Genomic DNA, 26,703 nt, shown 5'->3' on the forward strand with positions numbered 1-26,703 from the left:
AAAGAGGAGGAAAGGCTTCATCGCCTGGACCCAAAGAGAGCTGTGAGCTTTTACTTGGACAGAACGAAGGACTTTCGTCTGGACGATTAGCTCTTCGTGGGTTATGTTGGTCATTCCAAAGGAAGAGCGGTGCACAAGCACACGTTGTCTAGATGGATCATCCTTGCCATCAAGATCTGCTATGCCCTGGCTGGTGAGGTTCCTCCTGAGGGTATTAGGGCTCATTCAACTAGAGCTAAATCATCTACATCTGCTTTGGCCAGGGGTGTTCCTGTGGCAGATATTAGTAAAGCCGCGACTTGGGCTTCCCTCCATACTTTCGCAAAGCATTATTGCTTGGACTCTGAGATGAGGAGGGAGGGCCACTTTGCACGCTCTGTCTTGCAAGACGTTCTGGTATAGGAAGGTGGACACCCTCCTCCGGGAGTGGGGACTGCTGTGGGAATCTATTCACAAGGTGAGGAATCCACTGGCAGATGTATCCATCAGAAGAACAAGTTACTTACCTTCGGTAACGCTTTTTCTGGTGGATACAGTATCTGCCTGTGGATTCCTCACTGGCCCACCCGCCTCCCCGTTGTCCACCTTTGTATACCTTATAAGTTGTCTTGTTTGAGATGTTATTATGCTTTCTGGTTCATTGGTAGGAAATGCTTGTTTGATTTGGCTTTCCTTTTGTTTATGTACTATGTATATTTGATTGTATATTGTATACTGTGTATACTTTGAATTTGTCGTTGGTCCACCTGTGCGCCTCGGGGGCATGGAAAAAATGGGTGGAACTGACGTCATCACGCCGACGTGGCTCTCTTATGGCTCCGTTGACGTCCTACGGAGTCGCGAGCAGAGCCGATGTATTATGACGTCGTCCACGTCGGCGTAGAGAGCTGGGGGAAAAAGTTCAGTGGAATGCTGACGCAGGGGATATTCACAAAGTGAGGAATACACAGGCAGATACTGTATCCACCAGAAAAAGCGTTACCTAAGGTAAGTAACTTGTTCGTCTGTCTTCAATTTTTATGGTTTTGTAGTCCTCACATGTCACGGGAACACTTTCAGTTAAATTGATGAAAAACTTTATTGCAACGTTAGTGAGCAAGCCTGCTGGGCAGGCGAAACGCGTCTGACATTAACAGCTGACAAACTAAATTGACTGAACAACACGGCGTCGACCCTCCTTCATTGGAAATTTGTAGCATATTTGGACCGAGTTTCGGAGGTCCGTAAGGTCGACGCGCCCTTCGTTCTATACATACACACACACACACACATATATATGTATATGTGTAATTAAATCTGGTAATCGTTTTTTTTATGGTTCAAGTACATGCATCAAAGCTTGTTGTAGATATGTTTTTCTCAATAACCTTATGATTACTTATTTATGCATGTATAATTTAGCATTTATTCTACAAAGCATTTTCAGCAAAAGTATATTATTCATACCAATCTGCTGAGGCTAGGTACATCCATAGACTACTGCTTGCTATTCTGATTCAAGCATGTGAATCTATGAAAGATACTCCAATACTGAAAATAAGTTACTTACCAGTAACTGCACTGATCCTGAATTGGTATTTTTTATAGATTCACATGCAACCCTCCCTCCTCCCTGGATAGCCCCCCCCCTTATACTTGGCATATTGCATCCAATTGTGCTGGAAAATCTGAGAGCCTCTCTTGGGAGTGTTTTATAGGGTGCTGGCACCTGATTGGTTATAGTTTGATTGTTTTAAAAAAGGACACAGGCTATTAAATTCAGGGCCTAGAGCCATTATAGCCTATGACAGTTTGATCATACTGCTTATTTACTGTACCGTGGGACTCCTACTTCGACAGGGAATGATTCAAGCAAGTGAATCTATGGAAACTACCAATACTGGATAACTGCAGTTACAGGTAAGTAACTTATTTTCGTATCCATGATAAAGAGCTTTACCAAAGGTAAGTAACTTGTTTTTGGGTCACTCTTCTGCTCTAATAAATGCGAGTACCGCTCCCAATTTCCATTTGAAACCATTGCTTGCGTGGTTTTGTCAATAAAGTACACTCTATTACGATCGGTTGATGGTTTTCTGCATAGCTTTTTTTAGAATTAAAATGTTGCCTACAACAAGCATTGTTACTTCGAATTTTTTTTTAAACAGATTTTATTGATTTCCCATAGCACCAAGTGGGCAGAACCCAATAAACAGCATATAGATGCATGACAGATTGTAAAGACTCTAGGTACTTGATATTCCCCCCCAATATGTACATGTACAACAAAGGACATGTACAACAAAGGACAATGTACATGTACAACAAAGCAAGCTAACACATCCGACTGGCGAGTCATTTACTACCAGTCGTTCGAGAGGGTCCTGATTTGCTGGTAGCGTGAGGAGAGACAGGTCAATACCCCGGTGTTTTGCCCACCTGGCCAAGATCTTCCCGTATTTTTGTGGGCAGCCCGTGCCTGAAAACACCGCCACTTTGGCCTACATACATTTATCTAAAACAGTTTTCCATGCCACAACCCGGGGGGGCGGGGCGGGGGAGAGGAAGCCTTCCACAGCTGTGCAATGTCTCGTTTGGGTAAAGTGAGGCCCAGGAATAGGAGGTGTCTCTTGTATCTATTCCCCCCGATGTCTTCTGTGCTTTGCAGAAGTGTCAGCCTAGGGTCTGCCGGGATGTCCCACGCCAGTACCCGCCCCAAGCAAGACAGCACACCCGACCAGAAGTGTTGCAGTGCCTCGCAGCTTCAAACTGTATGGAGGAACGACCCGTCATCAGAGTACACAGTGGAGGCAAGGGGGGGAATTGGAAGGCCCCCATCTTCCAAAGCCGGAAGCGAGTGTAATAGATTCTGTGGAGGTATTTGAACTGGATCAGCCGGTACCTAGTGGAGACAGAGTACCTGGGGCTAGCCAGGGCCTCAGTCCAATCATCATCTGTCAGGGCCGGTAAGTCTGCCTCACACGCCGCCCGGGTCCGATATATGGTAGTTTTCGAGTGTGTAATGAGGGTTTGATAGATTTGACGGATTTTGTGCGCCCCTAGGTCACCCATTATTAGTCTATCTTCTATTTGGTGAAATTCGGGTAGTGACTCGAGGTGTCGTATAAGGGGAATCAGAGCATGGCGGAGCTGTAGATACTTGTGGAACTGGGACTTGTGTAGGTCAAACTCCTCCTGCAGCCTCTGGAAGGATTTACGCGTGGGCCCCTGCATCACATCTCCGAGTGTAGAAATCCCTATGTCATCCCATCTACGGAACCCCGTCAGGGTCGAAACTGGCCGAAGGTGCGAACCCTGCCAGAGAGGGGTTGGGCCCGTCCGCATGTCCCACCAACTCATAGACCTGAACACTTGTCTCCAAATCTGAATTAACCTTCGGCAGGCCGGGTGGAGCGCATCTAAGGATGAAGTACTGTATAGGAGATGAAGTAGCGGGTGTTCCGCCAAGACCAGCTTGAGAGTTCTACCACCATTCATTGATCACTAAGAGCTGAGATGCCCAGTAATGCGCCCGAACATCGGCCGCCACTATCCCGCCTCAGTATGTGGATTGGATACATGTCACCAAGGCCACCCGGACCGCTCCACCCCCCCAGAGGAACCTGTTTAGGAGCGCATTTACGTGGAGAAATCATGACGGGGGGAATAGGATATGGATAGTTCTGCAGCCTATAAAGCAAGCGTGGCAAGGACACCATTTTGAAACCGCGGACCGGCTTTATAGTGATAGAGGGAGGTGGGACCACACCGTTGTTTCCTCGCACACCGCTGGGAGCAAGGGAGCTATATTAGGTGACCATGCTTTGTTGGGACATCTAGTGATATACACACCTAAGTACTTAAAACCCTCCTCTGCGACGATCAGCTGTGAAGCCCTAGCCTGACTCCTCTGCTCTTCGCAAATGGGGAACAAGACGGATTTGGACGGATTGGCACACAGTCCATTTATCTCCCCAAACACCCGCAGAATCTGGAGCACCCGTGGCCCAGTGACCCAAAGGTCGGAAATGAAGAATAAAGCGTCATCGGCGTATAGTGCGATCCCATCTGAGCACTCAGGCGACCAGTCCAACCCTCGGAAGACCGCATCCAGGTGCACCCACGTTGCCAATGGCTCTATAGTTAGGGCGAATAAAAGCAGGGAAAGGGGTCATCCCTGTCTAGTTCCCCTGCGGATGGGGAAGGGGGCAGAGTGATAACCAGCCACACGAACCGTGGCCGTGAGGTCCGTATATAGCAATTTCACATAGGTGCGAAAGCGGGGCCCTAGATTAACCGTTTCTAGAAGTTTAAAAAGATAGGTCCTGCTCAGCAAGTCAAACGCTTTGTCAATATCTGCCAGTAGGACAGCCGCGGGGCATCCCAGACGGTGGGCCTCTGCTACATCATTGTGGGCACGCCTGATGTTGTGCCTGGTGGAGCGTTGTGGCATAAAACCAGATTGATCTGGACGCGCCCGGTCTAGGATACACGTGCGAAGGCGGTCGGCCAGGACTTTCCCTAGCAATTTAGGCACGAAATTTAACAGGGATACGGTGCGGTACGAACCCGGATCCTCCGTAGGGCGGCCTGGTTTGAGGAAGACGACTATCTCAGCGTGCTGCCAGTAAGGTGGCAGGATATCCTGTTCTGAGGCCGTGTGTAACGCCTTGAGTAGGTGGGGGCCGATGGTCCCCATGTGGGGACGCATACAATTGCACGGAAACCGGTTTGGGCCCGGTGCACTTCCTGGGTGCGTACTGGATAGGGCTGCCTGCATCTCGTCCCGGGAGATGGGCTTGTCTAAGGCGTCCCGCTGCTTGTCCGAAAGGCGTCTAGGGGGGACATCGGAAAGAAAAGCATCTATGAGGGATTCAGCTATTACCTCGTGGGCCTCATATAAAGCAGCATAGAAGTTGGCAAAGGCCTAAACCACTGCCTCGGGGGAGGTACATATATCTCCTTCAGGGGTTTTCAAGAGAGGAACTTGCGTCGGGGAGGCTCTAGCCTGGCATAGTCTATCGAGCATCTGACTACATTTGTCGCCCCATTGATAGATCCTATACTGAGTCGCCAGCCAGGCCTCCTTAGCACTATCTCTGAGCAACTGGTGCAGCTGCTGCTGAACATGTAGTAAATTACGGCGGGCACCGGCGTCGGAGCCCTGTACTAGTGAGGTTTGTAGAGTGATCTGCCTATCTACCAGTTCTTGTATCTGTGCCGTGTGGCGCCTCGTTTCCCCTGTACGATAGCTGATATCGGCCCCTCGAATTGTAGGTTGAAAGGCTTCCCATAAGGTGATCGGGGACGGAGTGTTCCCGGTGTTGAAGTTGAAATAGTCAGTAGTTGCCTGATGCAGCATCTCCTGATACCCAGCATCCCTGAGCAGCCAAGGAGACACGTGCCATCTGTAGGGGGCCCGGCGGGTCTGCAGGCGGAGTTTGAGTTGGATCGGTGAGTGATCAGACTGGCCACGGGACAGGATGGAGGTGTGCGTCACTCTATGAATATAACTATGAGAGAGGAACAAATAGTCCAGACGTGAAAGGGTGGGTGAACGGATGACGCGTATGTGAATCCGGCCTCTAAGGGGTGGAAGGCCTGCCATGTGTCTGCCCAACCCAATGTATGTGTTAATATGTTTAGTTTGGACCTGAGAGGGGGAGCGACCAAGTGTTAAGCACGCCACTTGTCAGATGGATCCATGATGTTGTTCTAGTCCCCACCCAGGATCATCAGACCACCTGGGAGATCTCCCCATAACTGCGTTATTCTTTCAATGAAAGTCTGGCCGAGCATTGGAGGGGCGTAGACACTTCCAATTGTGATCTGCTCCCCGGCCAGAGTACCAGAAATGACCGTGTAACGGCCGCCTGAGTCTGATCAATGCTGTGTGATTTGAAGTGGGACTCTGTGATGAATAAGTACGGCTGTACCGCGTGACCCCCTTGAAAAGCCAGAGTGGTATACCGTGGTGTGCGTACCCATAGCGAGAAAGGCAAGGAGCTTTATTGCCCAGTAAATGTGTCTCCTGTAGTAACAAAATGTCGGCCAAGTAACAACCTGCCGGATGGAGTACCGCCCTCAGTTTGACCGTATTCAGTTGACCCCATACATTCCAAGAGATAATGTTAAGTTCCCCCGATGGGGGGGTCGCCCGCCGTGAGTGCCATGTCTATCCTTTAGAGTGTAGTGCGAAGAGCGATGTGGACAGTATGGGACATAGTGGTGCGTGTCCGGTGTAAAAACTGTCAAACTACAAACAACTCCCCCAAACCCCCCCTCTTCCCCCACCCCCACACACCCTAGAACATGGAGTATCTGTCGCGGTGGAATCTCGTCCTGGCCCCCAAACATGAAGACCCTGGCGGTTCGCCCAATGGATCCCCCCCTCCCAAAATTACCCATCATAACTCAAAACGTGGAGGGTGTGTGAGGTTCAACATCTTCCAGGGAAATAAGAGACCTCTGCCCCTAGGAATAAGGAAGCCCCAGCATGTGGCCATTGCAAGTGACCCGTCTAGTCAGAGAAGAGAACAGAGTAAGATATGTCCGAGACCCCAGGGCTACCTCAGTCCTCTCTATCTGTCCAGTTCTGGGTATGCCAATTGAAGCGGAATCTATTCTGCCGATGAAGTGCATCACCGCCCTGTCAAGCACTCCTGTGGAAGAGTCGGAGTCTATATGGGGTGGTGAGAGTGGCTTGAGGTTGCGTAGTTCGTCTGTCCATACATATACCTTATCTGGGGTATTGAAGAAGAATGTTTTGGAGTTATAGATCACCTTCATGCGGGCCGGGAACAGTATCACATAGGATAAGTTCAGCCCACGCAGTCGCCGCTTGGCCGTGACGAAGGATTGACGCTGTTGCTGGACCAGCCGAGTGTAGTCCGGGAAGACCATGATGGGATGGTACTCAAAAAATCATCTTGTCTTTATTCGTCCGGGCAAAGCGGAGGATGGCGTCGCGGTCAGCATAGTTGAGTAGCTAAGCAATAACGGGCCTCGGGCGTTCCCCCGGTGGCGGCTTTTTCATCAGACCGCAGTGGGCCCTCTCAATCATGAAGCAGGAAGAGATGTCTTCGGCGGGTAGCAGCGCCCTGAGCCAAACGAAAGGAAGGCATCCATCGAGGACCCCTCACAACCCACTGGGAAGCCCACCAGGCGGATGTTGTTGCGACGGGCTTTCCCTTCTGTGTCCTCGACCCGCGCTGCCAATTCTTGAGGCCATGGCCAATTTGTCTACCTTTTTCTGGAGGGTGGAAACGGTGTCCTCTACCGTGGAAACCCTTGTCTCTGCTTCGGTGATTCAGTTGACCACCTTCTGGAGATCTTGGCCGAGGAACGATACTTCTGAGCCCACTGCCCCGATCTGGGCGTCAAGGGCTGTTCGTGACTGGATAATGGCCTCCAAAAGCGTCGCAGTGTCCGAGGAGAGGCCCTCCGCAGCTCCATTGCCAGCCGGGGTGGGGGTGGTGTAGTGGTCTTATGGTGTGTTGTTTGGGTGCCGCCACACCGGGGTTACCCATGCCCATAATGGCGTGAGGCACAACCCAGAGGGTCCACTCCAGACCAACTCTTGCTACCGTCGGAAATAGGGAGGGGGTCCGCATGAGAAGGACAGGCGAAAAGCAGCTGGGCGTGCCACCCACACCGATACTGGATGGGGACACCGTGTCAGCGTCTCCAATCCTCGCATCCACCTGGGTCCCGGTGGATGCACGTGTCTGGCCTCTTGACGGCCTCCCGGGGTCACCAGTGTGCCAGGAGGGTCAGTTCAGGCATCTCAGGGCTGCCTCTGCTCCGGGCAGGGCCGACCCCAGGCAGTGTGGCCCAGCCATCTACTCGTGTCCTCAGCCCGGAAGTCCCAAGTCCCCCTGCCACCTCACTCTCCACTGGGCATCCGGCACTTGGGGCTGCGGCAGATATTTATAATTAGCGCTGACGTTGGTGAGGCCCCAGGCCGGCTGGACCCAGGGCCCGGGGGCGATAGAAATCCTCCGCAACAGGGCGATCCATTCAGAGAGCCGCGGCGCGGCAGGGCAAGACGGTCGCTGACCCAGTGTTCGGCCCCTGGCGTACTCCTGACCAGGCTCACCTCTATGGCGGACCTCTCAGCCTCCGGTAGGTGGGCAGGCAATCCACGACAGTATGTAGGCCGTCCAGGCGCTGGGAAGGGCCAGCCGATTCAGGGCCTCGGGTGGGCCCTGCAAGGTCCGGAGCCCTGAGCGTGCAGACTTGATGTGTGAGGAGTGGGGGAGAGGCGATGCTATAGCGTCGAAGGTACAGCACGATCTCTTTGGCCCGATCATGCCCTCTGCCTCCCCCCGGGACCGCGCCGTCGTCTGTAGTTACCAAGGGGCTCTTGGGGTCCAGAAGGTATCTGCGGCGGCCGTCTCTTCACGAGTCTCAATGTGTGGCGGCTGCGACTCGGCCGTTGCCGCCCTCCAGCGTGTGTGCAGCTTCCACTGGCCGGACGTGCCGAGGGTTTAACTGGCTCTCCATCGCCGCTGGATTGTTTCTGCTGGGTTGCTGCGTGTCACTGTGCATGTGGCTCACAGGAGCGGTTGCTGGGGTTGAGGATTGTGCCGGATTATGACCCTGGAAGGGAGCGAACAGCGGAGCTCTACAGAGACGCTTCCGCCATGTTTGGCTCCTAAGCCACGTCCCCCCGTTTCTTTCATTTTTTAAGTTGAACATGTGTGTACTGTGTGAACTCCGAGAGAATACTAGTGATGGCGAAAGAAGACTTACAAGTAATGCGCTTTTCATAATGGACTCAGAACTTTGGGCGTTCGGAGTATTTTACAGTTCTCTAATTACCAATCTTATCCTTTGTTCATGTCTGTACATCACTTTTTTCCTAAACTTATGCAGTGCAGTTGTAAAATTCTAATTTGAGCTGTATCATGTTTGGATCATAACTATAGCTCTGGTACTTGCAGAACTTTTCATTAGGACCTTTGTTTTGTACTGTATGTTCAGTTTGTTTTAGTCATGATCCCAATGATTTTCTTTTCTTATCCGCAGCTTGTAATGGAATATTGCTTAGGATCCACGTCGGACTTATTAGAAGGTATGTTTTCTTTGTCAACTCATGTGCAGGGTATGTGGAAGTCACATGACAAATAGTACAAACTGTCACTAAAAAGTCTTAAACATCTCTAGAATTTTAAAAAAAGAATCGCTCTTACGATGCAAAACCCTCATTCTTGCAAGGCCCGCCACACTTAATAATTTGAATTTCTGGCACCTTCCTATCATGGGTCAAATGTGCCATGGAGTGTAGGAGCCTGAATATAAAGCAGTCTTGAGAAGTAATGTCCATTCAGTAAAGGTGATTTTAAACAACTGTGATTTTACCTTAGCTACTCCAAATTTTGCAGGATCATCTAGTCTTTTGATTTTTTGCTCTAGTCTAAAGGATTTTGAGTGTTGGAAAGCGAGACATTATCTGACCTTCCTGAGAAGTCCTTCAGTTATCAGAGTGAATGATAATCCCCATAGCAGCATTTAACAGTGCACCGGTTAACACAACAGAAGGCTAGCCCCTGGACAAATAGCCACTTGTATTTAACCCAAAATGACAAAAGGCAGAAACCAGGAAAACAAAAGAAGACTTAAAGCGGAGTCATCATTTCCTTTCTAGCCTCTCTCAGGAAAGCCCAGTACAATAGAAAGTATGGAGGGTAGTCTTAAACAATATAAGACTATAGACAAGCTGATTGACATAGCAAACTACGTTAAAGGTAAAAATCTGAAAGAAACACGTTAGTTAGATTCCTCACCTTAGAATATCCACAGGATCCAGTCTGAATCCGGAAGATTTTTCGTCAGCAATACCCCTTGCGCGTCGCTAGGCGTCGTCTGCGGCTCCGCGTCCGTCGTCTGCGTCGTGCGCCGGAATGACGTCGTCGGAGTACTTAGACGCCGCCCTCGCGCGCTGACGTCAGTTCTTCTTTTTTCCGTGCCAGTAAGCGCTGATCCGGGAGAGCTACCCCTTTAGTCAATTTTTGACTAACTTTTTTGACTCTTTTTGGTCATTTCTCGACTCTGGTGCCGGTAGGATGCCTGGTTTCAAGGCCTGCGACGACTGTCACCGACTGATGTCGGTGACCGATCATCACCGCCGGTGCCTGTACTGCTTGGGCCACGACCACGACGCGGCGTCGTGCTCCGATTGTATGGCCCTGACCTCGAAAGCTAGGCGGGAGCGGTCCCGCAAGCTTCTCGAGCTTCGCCACTCGGCTCCGCGCCGCTCTCGATCCCGGTCCAGGAGGAGGTCCAAGGATCGGTCGCGGACCCGCACTCGACATAGTCACTCGTCTGGCTCGAAGTCTTCGGGTAAGTCGAGGCAATCCAAAAAGTCCAAGAGGCGACACCGCTCTTCGGACTCCCATCGCCGGTCGCGCGACTCGGCCAAGGGTCTGGGTGGTTCCACCCCCGCGGCTCCGCAGGAGCCGCAGCCGCAGGCGCCGCGCAAGTCCCCATACCCGACGGTCCCTGGGACTGACGCGATGCCGGCGGAGGTCAGTGCCTTCCTCTCGGCCATGAGGAGCCTGGCCCCGCCGTCGACGCCCGCTGGTGCACCTTCGGGCCCCGCGGACTCGACTGGGCGACCTCGCATGCCGGCGGCTCCGGCCCCGGCGCCGTTGGAGGCGCCGGCCCTGACGCCGCAGGTCCCCGAGCCTGGGCCCCCGTCGACGCTGGTCGACCTCGTTATGCCTCCTCCGCCGGCGCCGACACCGATACCACCCCCGACGCCGGCTCCGGTTGATGTCGATCCCCGGTTCAGCCCCTGTCCGGTCCCGACGCCGATGCGGCGCCGCCCGACGCCGCATCCGACGCCGCTAGAGACACATATTGTCTATCGACCGGCTCCGATCATTCCTCCTGTTTACCAGGAATCGGATGACGGGGGCGACTGGGAGGGGTCTGACGACCCTATGGCCCTTCAGAGACAACTGGCACAGGACTGGGCAGATGAACTGGGTTGGATACCTCTCTGGACACTGGATTCATCTCTCCTCCGACTGTGACTTCGGGGGAGGGTGCAGCTTTTTCTGTGGTGCTGCGCAAGGCGGCCGAAGCCCTTGGGCTTGAGCTGCCTGCCGTGGCTGTGAGGACTAGCATCCTCACTGAGGTGCTTCAGTCTGCCGCATGCTCCACTGAGTCTCTGCTGCCATTCAATGAGGCCCTCACTGACGTTCTGCAGGGCACCTGGTCCAAGCCCTCCACAGTCCCTCCTGTGGATAGGAACGTTGCCAGGCGCCAACGCCCTGCTCTGGGCGACCCCAGTTTTCTGTCCCAACACCCCACCCCAGAGAGTCTGGTTATCCAGGCCTCTACCTCCCAATCCTCCTTCCCGTCCGCTCCTCCGGACCGGGATTCCAAGAGACTGGAACAGTTTGGTAAGAAGCTGTTCTCCTCGCTCAGTTTGGGCCTGCGGTCTTTGAACACCGCCTGTCTCTTGGACCGTTATTCCCACTCTCTGTGGGATGCGGTGGAGGACGTGCTGCCACTGTGCCCGGAGGAGGCCCGGGCGCGGCTTTCCTCGGCCCTGGCCGATGGGAGAGATGCAGCGCGCCATGCAATCCGATGTGGACTCGACACTACGGACTCGCTGGGTAGGGCGATTTCTACCACGGTGGCGCTTCGACGTCACGCCTGGCTGCGGTCCACGTCCTGTTCAGGGGATGTCCAGAGCACCCTCATGGACATGCCTTTTGATGGCGCTCGCCTTTTTGGTGAGAAAGCGGACAGTGCGCTGGCTCGCTTCAAGGACTCCCGGGCTACGGCCACGTCCTTGGGCCTCTCGGCCCCGCGGCCACAAACTTCCGCTTTTCGCTCCTTTCGTGGCCAAGGAAGGGGCACCTCCTCACGTCCGCCTAGCCACCGGCCGCAGAACCAGCCGGCACGCGGTCACGGACGTGGTTTCTGCCGAGGCGGTACTGAAGGACGACGCGGTCAGTCCACATCCACCCCGGCAGCATCCGCCTCAAAGCCTTCCTAGTCCGAGCTTTCAGGCCCATTCCACGCCAGTGGGAGGCCGGGTTCGCCATCACCTGCTCCACTGGCGTACCATTACTTCGGACAGGTGGGTGCTGCAAATCGTCCGAAGGGGCTACTCCCTCCCCTTCGAGACGACCCCTCCAGCCATGCCACCGCAGCACCACCGTATCTCGGAGGCTCATTTGAATCTTATGCGAGAGGAAGTTTCGTCCCTCTTGGCCAAAGAGGCCGTCGAGCGCGTTCCGAGCCCAGAAGTAGGTCGTGGTTGTTATTCCCACTACTTTCTGGTTCCCAAGAAGGGCAAAGGGGGCCTACGCCCTATCTTGGACCTCCGGAACGTCAATGCCTTCCTCCGGAAGGAACAGTTCAAAATGTTAACTTTGGCTCAGGTTCTAGCTGCCCTCGACCCTGGAGACTGGATGGTCGCGTTGGACTTGCAGGACGCATATTTCCACATCCCCGTCCTGCCGGCCCACCGGCGTTACCTGCGGTTCACGGTGGGTCAGGAGCACTTTCAGTTCACCGTGCTCCCCTTCGGCCTTACCAGTGCCCCTCGGGTGTTCACGAAAGTGATGGCGGTGGTCGCAGCTCATCTGCGCAGATCAGGAGTTCCAGTCTTCCCCTATCTCGACGACTGGTTGTTGAAGGCGGGCTCGCCCTAGGCAGTCGTCTCCCACCTCCAGACTACGGCGGATCTCCTGCATTTGCTGGGGTTTTCCATCAACGTGCCGAAGTCACACCTGAGCCCCCCTCAGAAGCTCCTTTTCATCGGAGCGATTCTCGATTCGGCGCAGTTCCGGGTTCATCCCCCGGAACAGCGGGTCCGGGATATACAGGCCCCGATTCCCATCTTTCGGCCTCTATCCTGGGTTTGGGTCAGGCTAGTGTTGCGGCTTCTGTGGCTGATGGCCTCCTGCATCCTACTAGTGCATCACGCCAGGCGGCGCATGCGGGCTCTGCAGTGGGACCTGAAGTTTCAGTGGGCCCAGCATCACGGCAACCTGTCCGACCATGTCTTGATCTCGGAGGGCACTGCACAGCAGTTGCAGTGGTGGCTCACGGACCGCGATTGGGTCACGGGCAAGGGCCTCTCCCTACCCCTACCGGAGCATGTCGTAGTGACGGATGCGTCCCTCCTGGGATGGGGTGGCCATATGGGAGAGGCGGAGATCAGAGGCCTCTGGTCTCCGGCGGAGTCTCGCCTCCACATCAACTTGTTGGAGCTGAGAGCGATCCGACTTGCACTGAAAGCCTTCCTTCCCTCTGTCCGGGGAAGTGTCATGCAGGTGTTCACGGACAACACCACCGCCATGTGGTATTGCAACAAACAGGGCGGGGTGGGGTCGTGGACCCTTTGTCAGGAGGCTCTGCGCCTCTGGACATGGCTGGAACACCAGGGCATCACCCTGGTGGTTCAACATCTGGCGGGCTCTCTGAACGCCAGAGCAGACGAACTCAGCCGCCGGTGCATGATGGATCACGAATGGCGTCTGAACTCCGAGGTGGCGCAAGGTCTCTTTCAGCAGTGGGGAGAGCCTTGGTTAGATCTATTCGCCACCGACGAGAATGCGCAATGTCAGCAGTTCTGCGCGTTGGAATTTCCAAGGCGGCACTCGCTCGGCGACGCTTTTCGTCGCGAGTGGAGTTGCGGTCTGTTGTACGCCTTTCCACCTACACCACTTCTGCCCAGAGTGCTGAAGAAGATCAGGCGCGACCGGGCCCAAGTCATCTTGGTGGCTCCGGATTGGGCACGAAGGTACTGGTATCCCGAGCTACTCAGTATGTTGACCGATCCTCCGATACGTCTGCCCCTTCGGGAGGATCTTCTATCGCAGCAGCAGGGGACGGTCCTCCACCCGAACCTGTCCAGCCTCCACCTCCATGCGTGGAGATTGAGCGGCGGCAGTTGATGCCATTTGACTTGCCTCCTGAAGTCTGTGATATCATTCTGGCAGCCAGGCGTCCCTCCACAAAGACGGTATACGCCTGCCGGTGGAACAAATTTGTGGCATGGTGCACAGCAAAGGCTGTGGATCCCCTTCCCGCCCCTCTTTCTGAGGATCTCCTCTTTCTTCTTTCTTTGGCCCGGCAGGGCTCTGCCCTGGGCACCTTGAAAGGTTATCTTGCTGCCCTCTCTGCCTTCTTACGGCTTCCTGATCAGCCCTCTCTTTTCAAGTCCTCTGTAGTGTCACGCTTTCTTAAAGGCATTACTCACACGTTCCCTCCTGTCCCTTTCGTAATGCCTCAGTGGGACTTGAATCTTGTTCTCACATTCCTGATGTGCGCTCCCTTTGAGCCTCTTCACAATTGTCCTCTTCGTCTTCTAACTCTTAAGACTGCTTTCCTGGTAACCATCACCTCGGCTAGACGGGTGAGTGAGCTCCAGGCTCTATCGGCCAAGCCTCCTTTTCTATCTGTTCATCCGGACAAGGTTGTCCTTCTGCCTCGTCCTTCCTTTCCACCGAGAGTGGTGACCCCCTTTCATCTTTGGCAGTCTGTCACCTTGCCCACCTTCTTTCCGCCTCCGCATCCTTCTAAAGAGGAAGAGCGGCTCCACCGTCTGGACCCAAAACGTGCGCTCTCCTTTTATTTGGACCGCACAAAACAGTTCCGAGTGGACGACCAGCTTTTCGTTGGCTACGTGGGTGCAAAGAAGGGCAAAGCTGTGCACAAACGGACCATCTCCCGGTGGGTCGTTTTGTGTATAAAAATCTGTTATTCCTTGGCAAAAAAGGACCTGCCTGTTGGGCTGCGCGCCCATTCTACTCGAGCCACAGCGGCTACTACTGCTTTGGGACGGGGTGTCCCTTTGCAGGACATCTGTCAGGCGGCAACGTGGGCTTCGCTGCACACGTTTGCCAGGCATTATTGCCTAGACAGCCAAGTCCGGAGGGATGGCTTCTTTGGCCGTTCTGTCCTCCAGGACTTTCTGGTGTGATCTTGGTTCGCAGACCCACCACCGGGGTTGGTATTGCTTGGGTATCTATTCTAAGGTGAGGAATCTAACTAACGTGTTTCTTTCAGATGAACAAGTTACTTACCTTCGGTAACAATGTATCTGTAAGAAACATTAGTTAGTTAGATTCCTCACCGACCCACCCATCCTCCCCGTTCTGCGAACTGACATCTAGGGTTAAGGCTATCCCTTTCAGGGCCCTAGACTTTTTTGGCACCAGTGTCGGTCTCTTGCATGGCTCTGCATTCCTGGCGCGGAAAGCTATGTACAAGAACTGACGTCAGCGCGCGAGGGCGGCGTCTAAGTACTCCGACGTCATTCCAGCGCACGACGCCGACGACGGACGCGGAGCCGCAGACGATGCCTAGTGACGCGCAAGGGGTATTGCTGACGAAAAATCTTCCAGATCCAGTCTGACGCCTGGGGATATTCTAAGGTGAGGAATCTAACTAACTAATGTTTCTTACAGATACATAGTTACCGAAGGTAAGTAACTTGTTCTACACTGTCACTCAGACATGTAAAGGTTAAATATTACCAGTGGTGTAAACGGAGCTACTGGCACTAGCATTAAAATAAAGTTTTGCAAGTCCTCAACACCAATACCTTTGATCCCGCTTGTTAAGCATGAAATTAGTATGTTTCTGACTTGTGACTAATAAAATTATCTCGTGGTGATGTGTTTTATTAGCTATACATCGTTGGGGATAAGGTCCCTAGGACCAGTGGTAGCTCGGGGGGGATGAGGCAACGAATCCCATCCTCTTAATAAAGAATATAGCCCTGGGGATAGGGTCCCCGAGGATAGTGTTGGTTCGGGAAGGGTGAGGGGCACATGTCACCTCCCCAATATTGAAGAAGAAAAAAAGTTGGTTGCTCTTACCAGCACCCAGGATGGAGCCGGCAGGGCAACAGTGGCCCCCAGGCTTCCTCTGCAGCCCCCAACAGAATAGTGGTTAAAACGAATTACACCAACTTTGACAGAATGCTAGACCTTGATCCAGAAAGTGTCCTATTAGGTTGAGCCTGGGCAGCACATGCGCTGCTCTGCGAGGCATTCTGAATTCAGGTATGGACTTGAGGCTCCGCCCGCTCCACCTATCTTTTCAATTGGCTGTTGTGACTATCCTTTGTAAATGTTGGCTTTTGATTTAATAGGCCTAGTAGTCCCTCCTTAGTACCTCCCGGTCTTCTTCTGTACCTCCCATCAGGGCTGGACCTTTTACTGTGTCCTTACTGTATAGCTTGCATTAGCCCTTTGGGAGAACTCATTGCATAATTAATCTAAAAATCACTGGTGGGACGCCAACTTTCGCAATGGCGAGCGCTTTTTTATTTTTTATTTGCAGCGCGCTATGAGCGCTTTCACAATGGAGCCACATGCAGCGCCCGATCATTATCTTTTAAACACTCTCCCTCCCTGCTCCACAGCCGTGTACACGGTATCTGTTGTTGTTTTTTTTTGTTTTTTTTGACAGCACAGTGTGCTGCTCGCTATATTTTTAATAGTGTCCATGCCCTTTCTTTTTCTTCTGCTCGGCCGGCGAACACTGTCTTTTCAAACTTGCAGGTTTAAAAATGCAACAGGCTCTTTAGCAATGCCTAAAACTGAACCCTTTTTTTTTTTAGGCATGGGGAGATTAAGTGATTTGCCCAGAATCAAGGGTGTTTGAGTTTCCCGCCAGACTCGAACCTGGCTCCCCAGCTTCAAAGTCGGCCGCCCTAGCCGTTAAGCCACACCCTCTGTTGATGCTCGTTGCTACATTAAATTCTAGTGTTTTAGTTTTCTTTTAGTCTTCTTACCCGTAGGAGATTAGTAGAAAGAAACCGAGACGAAAGATGTGATGAGGCATGGAACCTTCCCACTGCCCAGGGTGAGGGATTTGAAACGTTTCCTATTTTCTAAACAGGAGGGCACAAGGATACCGCTCGCTCTGAGCCTATAGCTTATCCCAAAACATATGGTATCTTTCTATCCACGTCTACAATCTACCCTGTTCTTTAACTACAGTGTTTTTTTTAATTAAACAGTGCAAATTTGACCCAAGGATATTGGAGCTCTTTACACAGTATCATTTATATTACACAAGATTCATTTTTTAGAAACAGGGCAATTAAGTGGTTTACCAAGAATCACAGGATGTTGAGCAAGGACGAGACTCGAACCTGGTTCCTCGGTTCCAAAGTCTGCAGCCATAATGCCACATCCTCTCCCCTTACAATACCTGTATTATATCTGCTTTCTACCATAATCCATTTGTTTCTCCACTATTTACATTAGCTCTCTGCATCTTGTACATCTGCACTTAACTCTCCACATTTGATCTTTACTCCTCCTCATGTACCCTCGACTTGCTTTTACAACTTCCATGCATGCTCTTTGTTCTGCACTCTACACACTCACTACCTATACTATCGCATTCATTCTACAAACTGTACTTCTGTTGTTCGCCTGTGTTTACAAATGGAAATCACTACTGCAAGACAATTTTCCTCAGACTCGCTGTAAGACAAGTCATGGAATGGACCTCCGCCGACCCAAAAAATCACTTACCAGATTCTGCTCCAATTTGCTCTCTCAGATGCTTTTTCATATCTGATCCTGCCTCAGAGCTGTCCTCCATAACTTGAGTTAGGGTCTGTGCAGCAGTCATCCACGAAACACCTTCTATGCTGACTGTCTAAAACTTTTCTTCTAAAATGTTTTCCTAAATAGAAGACAGAAGTATAGTTCAAAATCAGTCGGTGGGTGTGTGTGTCTTTTCGATGGCGAAATAAATAATCGCTATACTGATCCCTGGATTGCCGGCTTTTTCTTTGTGGTGATTTTAAGACGAAGATTTATTTGCAGATTAAAAACTAGTCGTGCTCCCACTGCCGTGCACCAGCTCCCAAAGGTGGATATAAGGGGGGGGGGGGGTCGACCTGTATTCTAAAAGGGTCCACCCCCTGCCAACATTTCTTTTTTTAAGTGCGATTACGCCTGTGGGCTGCGATCTTCCCCCAGGGAAACACACATTTCAACCATTTCACAACAAAACTTGTGACCAGTGGGGCTCGGACCGCATGCCAGGAATGCAGTTTCCTTGACAATATCTTTAACTTAGTTTTATTGTCCTTTTTCGAAAAACTTTTATTTTAAAAATGTTGGCCCCACAAGGGAGGGCGGCTTGTCCACCACAAGTGCCGACTCACCAAAGGCACTAATCCCTGGTGGCCTAGTGGCTTTCCTGGTTGTGGTTCGCGGAGCGACCATGGTCCACAACCAAGAAAACCATTCAGGGAGGCATCGTTGGAAAGGGAGACCCTCCCATTTCTAAGAAAGCTTCCACGAAACGTGGGGAGGTATCTGAGGTGTAAAGATCCCCACCCGAGTAGGAGAGAGCTCTTACCTCCTCGCTCCTCCACCTACGGAGATGAAACAGTGTAGCCCTATAGGATGACATTATGTAAATGTGACGAGCATCTGACTTTGGGAAACTTGAATTATTTACCTTAGGAACGGTCCCGCGTTTCTGTTAGCGGGCCGCCATCTTGGATTTGGGTTGGCTCTCTAGTTTGCTGGGCTGCCTGTTTGACGCCACCATAAAAGGCATGCTCTCGCGACCGCGCAGCGCTGCCAAAACTGCATCAGATCTCTGATAAATTAACAGCTTGGGGGCTCTTGTTTATTTGAATCACCGTTTTTTAAATGCTTAGAAACTACTTTTAAAACGGAAAGCTTTATTGAATGTTGTATACTCGATTTGCCAAACTTTAAATTATAGCATAACATTTTAGAAATGGAAAGAAAACCTTTTTACTATTGAACTGTATTGCTTTTAAATGAAATGCACTACTGCACCTTAAGCTTATGACTTTGGGAAACTTGAATTATTTACCTTAGGAACGGTCCCGCGTTTCTGTTAGCGGGCCGCCATCTTGGATTGGGGTTGGCACTCTAGTTTGCTGGGCTGCCTGTTTGACGCCACCATAAAAGGCATGCTCTCGCGACCGCGCAGCGCTGCCAAAACTGCATCAGATCTCTGATAAATTAACAGCTTGGGGGCTCTTGTTTATTTGAATCACCGTTTTTTAAATGCTTAGAAACTTTTAAAACTGAAAGCTTTATTGAATGTTGTATACTCGATTTGCCAAACTTTAAATTATAGCATAACATTTTAGAAATGGAAAGAAAACCTTTTTACTATCGAACTGTATTGCTTTTAAATGAAACGCACTACTGCACCTTAAGCTTATGACTTTGGGAAACTTGAATTATTTACCTTAGGAACGGTCCCGCGTTTCTGTTAGCGGGCCGCCATCTTGGATTGGGGTTGGCACTCTAGTTTGCTGGGCTGCCTGTTTGACGCCCCCATAAAAGGCATGCTCTCACGACCGCGCAGCGCTGCCAAAACTGCATCAGATCTCTGATAAATTAACAGCTTGGGGGCTCTTGTTTATTTGAATCACCGTTTTTTAAATGCTTAGAAACTACTTTTAAAACGGAAAGCTTTATTGAATGTTGTATACTCGATTTGCCAAACTTTAAATTATAGCATAACATTTTAGAAATGGAAAGAAAACCTTTTTACTATTGAACTGTATTGCTTTTAAATGAAACGCACTACTGCACCTTAAGCTTATGACTTTGGGAAACTTGAATTATTTACCTTAGGAACGGTCCCGCGTTTCTGTTAGCGGGCCACCATCTTGGATTGGGGTTGGCACTCTAGTTTGCTGGGCTGCCTGTTTGACGCCACCATAAAAGGCATGCTCTCGCGACCGCGCAGCGGATGCGCGCAGCGGGCGCGCCGGCGGCGCGCCAACGGCAAGCCCGTCTGCGCCCGTCCGCGGCCGAACTGCGCCATGTGCCACCCCCCCTGGCCAAAATGCTTGTATCACATATGACTCTGCAACGCTACTGGAAATGCGGTATAGCGCCATAAATGTGAAATGCTGTCCTATCTATCCTTTTAATGGACTCCAGATCGTTAGCTGTCCAGTATGCCATTTTACCCTGAAAAATGGACATCACATCACCCATCTGCAGAAAGAGGTGGATCACTCTCGGTCCGGCAAACATCTAGGTAATGAGCGTACCTTGATGGCTGTCCTTCTGAATGTTAGATCCCTGCCTAAACATAGTCACGAATTAGCAGATTTCCTAGATGTTCATAGGCCAGATATAATGTTTCTTACTGAGACCTGGACCCATAGCGCGTCGGAACCGGATTTAAATGTAGCAATACCCCAGGGATACAACATTTTTAGAATTGACAGAATAGGTAAAAGAGGGGGAGGGGTGGCTATTGTATATCGTTCTCATCTTAAAGCTACCTTCTCAGCTATACCTCAATTTGAAGAGGAGGCTATTCTTTTCTGTCTTAAGGCTTCCAATACGGATGTCTTCAATGGACTTTTAATTTACAGGCCACCAGGGCCAAGAAACACTTTCATTGGGGCCATTATGAGGATAATGGAATCATGTATGGGACAATCTAACTTTTCGGTGCTGGGCGATTTTAACTTCCACCTAGAGGCATCAGAAAACCTAGATACCAAGGAGCTATTGGATTGTTTCTCTAGTCTAGGCCTGAAGCAAATCGTCACCTGCTACACGCACATGGCGAAGCACACCCTAGACGGCTTTTTTACAAACCATAGCCAGATAAAACTGACTAAAACTCTTGCGCTACCCTGGACTGATCACAGTGCTGTCTTTTTTGAGGTCCCCATTAAAGGACCCCAAGACAGAACTGTAGGGTCAAAGAAAACAGGCTTTGAGTATGCCTGGAATCAAACAAATGGCCCAGTTTTTGAAGCCAGTTTGCTTTCACAGAAACCCAAAATGCTCTTTGGAACTGACACTGATATAGATAGAGAAGTAACTCTCTATCATACATGGATCAAACAAGCGATCCAAAACCTAGGCTTGGAAACTCGGACGTGGACCAACATTAAACAGATCTCAGCTCCCTGGTATAATCCCGAATTAAAAAATCTAAAGAGAATATGTCGAGCCAAAGAACGACTCTGGAGAAGGGAATACTCAAACAGATAAAACATATTATAGAGAAGCGCTGACAACATACAAGGAGGCCAAATATTTTGCTGAGAAAATTATGGCTGCTAAAAATATCTCCGGTGAGCTGTTTAAGACAGTTACTAAATTGGCCACTTTTGGAAATGCTAAGGCAGTAAAGACAACAAAGCAATTTTGCGACACACTTGCTAATTTCTTCCACGAAAAAGTGACCAAAGTCTATGATGAATTCTCTATAGGTGGAGAGGATATCAGGCAAGCCATATTCATGATGGAGGAATCGGACAATAAAGTTTCTTTAAGAAACTTTTCCTCCTTTACACAGGATAGAGTTGAGAAAGCTATTCTTGAGATTAAATCAGGCTCTTCTCTGGATCCCTGTCCCGTAAAGATTCTTCACATGGTCCCAAACATAATAGCACAAATTTTAACGCCTCTTTTGAATAATATCCTCATATATGGGTATTTTCCAGTAGAGTGGAAAATCTCTCTGATTAGGCCCATTATTAAAAAACCCACCCTTGACCCTCTCGAAGTGGCCAACTATCGTCCTATTGCCAGCCTACAATTTCCTTCAAAAGTATTTGAAAAAGTGCTAAATGAGGAACTTCGGTCCTTTGTAGAAGACCACAATAAACTAGATATTGCTCAACACGGTTTCAGGCCACACCACAGCACTGAGTCTGCATTAATTGCTGCGACCGAAAGCTTACGACTACACCTAGATAAAGGTGGAAAGGCTATATTGGTAATGCTTGATCTATCCGCCGCGTTTGATACGGTGGATCACCATATTCTCCTTCAGCGTCTGGCGGAGATAGGGATAAGGGACAAAGCAGCAGATGTTCTTTATTCCTATCTGAAAAATAGAAAGCAAGCTGTGGTATTGGATGAGCATTCATCCTCTCACTTTGTAATGCCATGTGGGGTACCTCAGGGATCGGCACTTTCACCTACCCTGTTCAACATATACGTTTCTCCTCTGGCTAAATTAGTTCGTTCACATGGCTTTGAGGCCGTTTGCTATGCTGATGACACACAGATCATTATCTTTTTAGCCACAAATCCAGAGACGGTGGCTGAGCGTTTTAAGTCCTGTATGAGTCAGATCATTTGCTGGATGCAAAATAACTGCCTGAAATTGAATACCGGGAAGACGGAGGTAGTTATGTTTGGAGGAGACAAGTCTCTTTGGAATTCAAATTGGTGGCCGGAAGCAGCAGGACTCTGCCCCCAGCCAATAAAGAAGGTAAAAAACCTTGGAATTCTCATTGACGACCAACTCTCCCTTATTGACCAGGTAAATAGTATAACCTCCTCCTGCTTTTACACAATTAAAATCCTTAGAAAAGTTCTTCCATTTATCCCCATGACATTGAGGAAAATGGTTGTAACAGCACTGATCCTGTCAAAAATTGACTATTGCAACTCACTCTACATTGGAGCCAAGAAAAATGTAATCCAAAAGCTCCAGACTCTGCAGAATGTTGCTGCTAGACTGTTACTGGATCTACCTAAATTCAGCCCTATTAGTCAAATTACGCGCGAACAGCTACATTGGCTGCCCATAACCGCGAGGATTCAGTTTAAATCAATGTGCATGATACATAAGAGCCTGCACAGGCTAGGACCATCACAGATAGGTCAATACTGTAAACGGTATGTCCCTTTGAGACGTCTACGATCAGCGTCAGCCCACCTGCTTGTGGTGCCAAAAGTAAGGACTCTGAAGTGGGGGGGCAGAAGTTTTCGCCACCTGGCTCCTAAAGTTTGGAATACCATGCCGTTTCATCTTAGAATGCAAAACGATTTTCTACAATTTAGAAAGGGACTAAAAACATGGCTTTTTACAGGCATCCCTACAAAATCGTAAGTTTATTTGAATCTAGATGTAATGGCAGTAAGCGCTAAGACGCCAAGGCAAACACGCGCTATATAAAAACCAATTTTCATTTCATTTCACCATGGAGGTCCCAGGGACTGCCAGTATTCCATCATGCCCAGTAGGTGGCAGGTGCTTCAGTTCTTTATTCCGGCTTCTGGTTTCAGGATCTTGGAGCACTGAGCTCGGCCTTCTTGGCTTTATTTCCTCAAAAATCTCACTAGGAAATCCCTGATCTCTGCTCAGTTTCTTTAGCTATTACATATCCAAGATTATACTTCATGTTTCATTTCTCTGACCCTGGCACGAATATGGCAGTAATATGGCAGAATGGCAGAAAACAAGGTAATAGACTATGAAATATGTCTCACCTTTTCCTCAGAAACTCTCATGTTCTGAGAGATGAGGCTTATATTGGGACTACAGAAACTTAAATCTGTCAATTCTGATGAGGATGAGGATTCCTTCACCCCATAGGAGAGGTCAAAAGGAGAGGTTGCGCCAAGAGTCTCCAGAGGGCACGCAAGAAAGCCTTAAAGACTTACCTTGAGTCTTGATAAGGCACTTCTCACAGAGAGAGGCAAATGAAAAAATACTAAAAATAACCCCCTCAGAGGCAGATCCTACAACTCCCTATTCATCCCTGACACTACATCAGGGAAATCCTCAAAACCTGACAATAAGGAGTGTATAACAAAACTCCATGCCTACTATTACTGCCTCACCAATATTGACCTCATCTACTATGGCCTCGTCTACGATGGTCTCCTACGACGGTCGTCGACGACTGCATCCTCTGTCGGTCGTCGACGACTGCGTCCTCTATGTCGGTCGTCGACGACTGCGTCCTCTGTCAGTCGTCGACGACTGCGTCCTCTGTCGGTCGTCGACGACTGCGTCCTCTATGTCGGTCGTCGACGACTGCGTCCTCTATGTCGGTCGTCGACGACTGCGTCCTCTATGTCGGTCGTCGACGACTGCGTCCTCTATGTCGGTCGTCGACGACTGCGTCCTCTATGTCGGTCGTCGACGACTGCGTCCTCTATGTCGGTCGTCGACGACTGCGTCCTCTATGTCGGTCGTCGACGACTGCGTCCTCTATGTCGGTCGTCGACGACTGCGTCCTCTGTCGGTCGTCGACGACTGCGTCCTCTGTCGGTCGTCGACGACTGCGTCCTCTGTCGGTCGTCGACGACTGCGTCCTCTGTCGGTCGCCGACGACTGCGTCCTCTATGTCGGTCGCCGACGACTGCGTCCTCTATGTCGGTCGCCGACGACTGCGTCCTCTATGTCGGTCGCCGACGACGGGCTCATCTACGACGGTCGCCGACGACTGCGTCCTCTATGTCGGTCGCCGACGACTGCGTCCTCTATGTCGGTCGCCGACGACTGCGTCCTCTGTCGGTCGCCGACGACTGCGTCCTCTATGTCGGTCGCCGACGACTGCGTCCTCTATGTCGGTCGCCGACGTCTGCGTCCTCTATGTCGGTCGCCGACGACGGGCTCATCTACGACGGTCGCCGACGACGGGCTCATCTACGACGGTCGTCGAAGATGGGCTCATCTACGACGGTCGTCGACGATGGGCTCATTTACGATGTTAGTCTACATCAACCTCATCTATGATGACCTCACCTACGAATGGCCTCATCTATGATGAACTCACCTACGAATGGCCTCATCTATGATGGCCTCATCTATGATGGCCTCACCTACGGATGGCCTCGCCTACGGATGGCCTCGCCTACGGATGGCCTCGCCTACGGATGGCCTCGCCTACGGATGGCCTCGCCTACGGATGGCCTCGCCTACGGATGGCCTCGCCTACGGATGGCCTCGCCTACGGATGGCCTCGCCTACGGATGTCCTCGCCTACGGATGTCCTCACCTACGGATGTCCTCACCTACGAATGGCCTCACCTACGAATGGCATTGTCTAGGATAGCCTCATCTGCGACGGTAGTCTATGACAGCCTTATCAATGAGGTCTCCTCTACGTACGGCCTCCTCTACGGATGGCCTCCTCTACGGATGGCCTCCTCTGCGGATGGCCTCCTCTGCGGATGGCCTCCTCTGCGGGTGGCCTCCTCTACGGGTGGCCTCCTCTGCGGGTGGCCTCCTCTGCGGGTGGCCTCCTCTGCGGGTGGCCTCCTCTGCGGGTGGCCTCCTCTGCGGGTGGCCTCCTCTGCGGGTGGCCTCCTCTGCGGGTGGCCTCCTCTGCGGGTGGCCTCCTCTGCAGGTGGCCTCCTCTGCGGATGGCCTCCTCTGCGGATGGCCTCCTCTGCGGATGGCCTCCTCTGCGGATGGCCTCCTCGTCGGATGGCCTCCTCTATGGATTGCCTCCTCCTCTATGGATTGCCTCCTCCTCTATGGATTGCCTCCTCCTCTATGGATTGCCTCCTCCTCTATGGATTGCCTCCTCCTCTATGGATTGCCTCCTCCTCTATGGATTGCCTCCTCCTCTATGGATTGCCTCCTCCTCTATGGATTGCCTCCTCCTCTATGGATTGCCTCCTCCTCTATGGATTGCCTCCTCCTCTACGGAGTGCCTCCTCCTCTACGGATTGCCTCCTCCTCTACGGATTGCCTCCTCCTCTACGGATTGCCTCCTCCTCTACGGATTGCCTCCTCCTCTACGGATTGCCTCCTCCTCTACGGATTGCCTCCTCCTCTACTGATTGCCTCCTCCTCTACTGATTGCCTCCTCCTCTACTGATTGCCTCCTCCTCTACTGATTGCCTCCTCCTCTACTGATTGCCTCCTCCTCTACTGATTGCCTCCTCCTCTACTGATTGCCTCCTCCTCTACTGATTGCCTCCTCCTCTACTGATTGCCTCCTCCTCTACTGATTGCCTCCTCCTCTACTGATTGCCTCCTCCTCTACTGATTGCCTCCTCCTCTACTGATTGCCTCCTCCTCTACTGATTGCCTCCTCCTCTACTGATTGCCTCCTCCTCTACTGATTGCCTCCTCCTCTACTGATTGCCGCCTCCTCTACTGATTGACACACATTAAGGGGACTAATACGAGTAAGTCTATAACAGTACCCAATATATGGAGAGGCAATATGTGGAGCAAGTTCGCCACTTCGCTCCACTTCCAACTTTACAGCATAGGTCGGATCTATGTCGCTCTAGTTCTAAACCTATAGGTCGTGTTACAGGAGTACTACTAACACTTTCCTGAGACTGAAAAGTCGGTAAATATATATTGCGCTATAGCCTCAATAGGTATTTCACAACTGGCAGGGCCAGTGGTCCTTAGACGCCAATGTTGGTACAAGACCACTGAATATAGAACCTGAGGTGCAAATATATCTAATATTTTTACCATACCATTGCGATGTTCTGAATGGCAAGCACGTTGACGACACCTTGCAAGCAGTCGAGGATGACTCTGACACCGCAATATTTTTTTCACATTCCATTTAAAAATTAACACCCTTTTGAGGCACTTATGAAAGACATACTCATCTGTATCAAGAATGATGCCAAAGGTATCAGACTTAATGACGCTATCAGTAGCCTTTAGGCTAGCTTACCTACAGTGACAACGTTCTAGTGCTGCTTACGCCATCTAGGTTCCAAAATGGTGACGTCTACTCCACCAAAAGGAGGTTTCCCCTCCCACCCCCCCCTCCCCACCCCCTCTCCATCTGCTTTGAAAAGGAGTGATGGCTACGCTACCTGGAGGTTCCATAGAGAAAGGAGTACATTTTAAGCAAACAGGCTTCTATTCTCGTTTTTTCCTTCATAGACACGAAAATAATGGATTGGCTATCCATCGTAGACCTCTAGAAATCAAACTAGTATTTCTGATACCAATACTGTTACGTGGTCACCCTCTCAG

The 26,703-nt window shown here is 50.8% G+C and overlaps 1 protein-coding gene across 4 annotated transcripts in view; it reads left to right on the forward strand.

The window, feature by feature from the left end:
• Positions 1 to 26,703, forward strand: part of TAOK1 (TAO kinase 1) — a 1,366,047-nt gene that overhangs the window by 241,983 nt on the left and 1,097,361 nt on the right. For all 4 annotated transcript variants that reach the window (XM_085649205.1, XM_085649204.1, XM_085649206.1 and 1 more), the window contains exon 5: positions 9,010 to 9,055. In XM_085649205.1, the coding sequence (XP_085505331.1) occupies positions 9,010 to 9,055 (46 nt within the window). The remainder of the gene's footprint in view (positions 1 to 9,009; positions 9,056 to 26,703) is intronic.

This window comes from Triturus cristatus, chromosome 3_2, assembly GCF_964204655.1.
Source record: "Triturus cristatus chromosome 3_2, aTriCri1.1, whole genome shotgun sequence".
Classification (NCBI taxonomy): domain Eukaryota; kingdom Metazoa; phylum Chordata; class Amphibia; order Caudata; family Salamandridae; genus Triturus; species Triturus cristatus.